The sequence below is a fragment of the Benincasa hispida genome, chromosome 1, assembly GCF_009727055.1.
Source record: "Benincasa hispida cultivar B227 chromosome 1, ASM972705v1, whole genome shotgun sequence".
NCBI classification, from domain to species: domain Eukaryota; kingdom Viridiplantae; phylum Streptophyta; class Magnoliopsida; order Cucurbitales; family Cucurbitaceae; genus Benincasa; species Benincasa hispida.
The window spans coordinates 14115414-14119293 of NC_052349.1; the positions used below are offsets into that span (position 1 = coordinate 14115414).

Sequence of the window (3880 nt, forward strand, 5' to 3'; positions counted from 1 at the left end):
CTAGTTAGACTACCTTCAAAAGTCACTTTGAACTCCCAAACATAAAATAAATTTTTTTTTTTATCATAAATGTAGCATAGAAACTGCTGGAAAATCTTGAAAATAAATACGTGGTAATATTTATATTATTTTAACGAGCAATTAGGTATTTATTTTGATTATAAAGAAAGAAGTAATTTAAAATTTTCCTTTTTGTAAAGGTGGTGATGACTTTAGTGAATTCTTCTCTATTAACGAAGCTAAATTTGACTCTTAATATTAGCTTTTTTTGGAATGTTTTATTTATTTTTTAATTTATTTTTTCTTTTTATAAAAATTAAATTATAATTTTCTCATTTCACATCCTTGGTATTCTACATAAACCCCAGCTCAGATTCCGCATTCCCAACCCTCCTCTGTATCCTTTCTATTTCTCTCTCTCTCTCCCTCTCTCTCTCTGTCTCTCTTTCTGTTTGTTTCCCGAGAAAATTTTCTGAAGAGAGAAAAAAATGACGGAAGTACTGAGTGAAGAACAGATCGTGGAGTTTAAGGAAGCCTTTTGTCTGTTCGACAAGGACGGCGATGGTGAGCTCCCCTGTTTTCATTCCTTTTCGTTTACAGAGTGTTTTGAATTTTTTATTTTTTTAAAAAAACTTTGAACTGTGATTTTAGGGTGCATTACTATTGAGGAATTGGCGACGGTGATCCGATCGTTGGATCAGAATCCGACGGAGGAGGAGCTTCAGGACATGATCAAGGAAGTCGACGTCGACGGCAATGGAACTATCGAATTTACCGAGTTTCTCAATTTGATGGCCAAGAAAATTAAGGTAAACACTAACGAAGAAAACCCCACCACGACATGTCGTTTCAAGAGTCAAAACGTTTGAATATTGACTTTTCTTTTTCTTTTTAATTACAGGAAACTGATGCGGAAGAAGAGCTGAAAGAGGCTTTCAAAGTGTTCGACAAAGATCAAAATGGATACATCTCAGCTACCGAGGTACTTATTTATTTATTTATCCATTAATCTATATTCTTTTTGCTGTTTTTTAAAGTTAAATTACAACTTTGAACTTCTTTAATTTTTTTATAAATTTGTTTGATAGATATTTTTAAAATTCATTCGAGATCTATTGAGGGTTTTATTAAAAAAAAAAAAAAAAAATAAAACGCGTTTTAATAAAAAAGTTTATATTGAGATTTCTTTCAAGACCAAAATAATAATTGTCTAAAATTTATGTATATATAAACAATTTTCAACTTCAACCTTTATTTTTTTTAAAAATATGTTTATGTTTTAAACAATTTTGCAATATTTAATTGACTTTTCATAAATGTTTGAGAATTTCATAGAAACCTTTATAAATGTTTACAAACTATGTTTGTAAATTTTTGAAATAATAGAGTATTTTATTAAAATAAACGGGAGTTTTTATATATATATTAATATATTAATATATATATATATATATATATATATATATATATATATATATATAACTAATATTATATAATTTAACCATGTGTGTTCCACCTTTGCTTTTTTAGTTTTTTTTAAATAAACTCAATAAATGTATATGACGACTAATAAATGATACAACTAATTTTCTTAATGATAAATTGGGAAAAGATACGTGAGATGGGAGTACAATGTACCGTATGTGTGGTACGCTGTACCATGTACCTCTCCGCACTGGATTAAGGAATATTGGTAATAAAAAATAAATGGTGTGATTATTCGTTGACTTTTGGGGCTGCGGAGAATCTAACGGCTGAAAAAAAACTGATGATATTTTTAAAAAAAATAATGTGCAGCTGAGGCACGTGATGATCAACCTCGGGGAGAAACTTACAGATGACGAAGTGGAGCAGATGATCAAAGAAGCCGATCTAGACGGTGATGGTCAAGTCAATTTCGAAGAATTCGTCAAGATGATGATGGCCGTTGGATGATAGCGTCAAGTGGACCCCAAAAAAGGGCGATTACTTAATTTCATTTATTTTCATATAATTTCATTTATTTCCTGCTTTTTACGTAATTATTAATTTGTAGTTTTTTTTTCCCCTTTTAGCCCCACTTCCACTTGTTCATTAATGTAAGCACCTCTTTATTCCTAGTAACAATTTCTTACTGTTCATCTCTTTAGGCTCTTATTCTGAAATATCTTGCTTAAAATCCCTTTTAATTTTAATGACATTTATTTTATTTTTGTCTACAATTCTTATTTTTTTTATACTGCATTTTTGTTCAACTTAAATCATCTATTCTTTACTGAAAAAACATAGATTTATATATGTGACTTGAAGACACAACTCTATGCCAATTAAATGTACTAACAAAATTAATCATAAAAAATAAAAATAATCTATTGGGGTTTGAATTAATCATCATCATCAGTATGGAAAAAATTAAAAAGATATTGTCCTTTTAGAAACTATTTTGGAAAATATTGTTGTTTTCAAACTATTTGTAAAAATATTGTTTTTTTTCTTAAAAAAAATAAGTCGAGGGTTCAAAATTCGACCTAGAACTTCCTTTCATTTGTACGTCGAACTTTGAACCCTTGACCTTGCCCTTCCTAACATTATTATTGAATCTGTTTAATTATCATTCCGAAGACCTTCCTCTATCAAAAGATCGTATTTCTAAATTTTCATAAGGTTCCCCTAGGATTCCTTCCAAAGCTTGTTGAATAATTTTTACGGATTCTGTCATCTCAGCAAGTCTGACTAAATAACGAGCTAATGAATCTCCTTCTAAACACTGAACTTCCCAATCAAATTCGAGAGCGAGATTATGAGAGAGAGCGAGATTTTGAGAGAGCAAGATTTTGAGCGAGAGCGAGAGCGAAATAGCGAGATTTTGATAGAGAGCGAGAATACCGTACAAATTTTCCCCTTTTTTTCCTTTTAATTATTACACATTCCACATTCTTCATTCTAATTCTTTCTTTTTCTTTTTCTTTTTTTTTTTTAATTTTTCATTTTATAAAAACAATTTCTAAAAATATTTTATTATTTTATTTAAACTCTAAAAAGAATAAATTAAAAAAAAAAATCATAAAAATAAAAAATGTAAATTAAATATCTCATTTATATAAAAATAATTACAAAAAACAATGTGTCCCACGAGGCAGACGTCGTCGATTTCGAGCTGGTTTTCGTCGTCGACTTTGAACTTGAGGTTGCCCAGGTTCTTCTTGATGTTGCTCTGATACCTCTGCAGGCGCTTCATAATATAAATATTCATTATGCTCTCCACGATCCCGACCATGTCCATGCATGTATGAAGACGAAGGACCAGCCTCTGAGTCATAATGTCTTGAACCAAATGCTGGCATCATCATCATCGGACTAATATAATTAGTTTGACTCTGTGTCTGCGTCATAGGGGGCAACTCTTCCACATTATGTGCAACCTCATCAAACTCGTCCTTTTCCCGAACAGGTCCTCTACGTCTAGGAGCTGGTGGAGGAATAATAGATATATCGTACATATAATGAATTTCCTCCATATAGCTTTGGTTGTCACTACATATAGCAAGAACCTAGTTCGGATCAATCGCAATCTCACGGAGTTTACTGTTGTTCGATCTCTATGAATTATAAAACAATTAGACAATATTTAAAATAAATTTAAATTAAAAAAATAGATAATATTCATTCATTTACTAGATGACCCACAGCTGCTCCCGGACGAGTGACGTAGCGCCTTGTGATATTATTATACCAATGAATATATTCTGGACTGACATTTGTGTCAAACTGTTCAAGAGAAACTCCATTGCAATAAACCTTGCACGATAGTGTCATCGCACTACCAAATGTGCAACTTTTTCAGACCAATCTCCAGTCCTTAGGTCAATATCATGCAGTACAGGTTCAGTATTACAAGGCG

At 31.1% G+C, this 3880-nt stretch overlaps 1 protein-coding gene across 1 annotated transcript; it reads left to right on the forward strand.

The window, feature by feature from the left end:
- The first annotated feature begins 361 nt into the window (after positions 1-361).
- On the forward strand, positions 362-2128 carry LOC120088922 (calmodulin-like protein 11). Its single transcript, XM_039046363.1, has 4 exons — positions 362-564; positions 652-809; positions 902-982; positions 1798-2128. Exons 1-4 carry the CDS (start codon positions 489-491, stop codon positions 1933-1935), a joined length of 453 nt encoding a protein of 150 aa, XP_038902291.1. The 5' UTR covers positions 362-488; the 3' UTR covers positions 1936-2128.
- The last annotated feature ends 1752 nt before the right edge of the window (positions 2129-3880 follow it).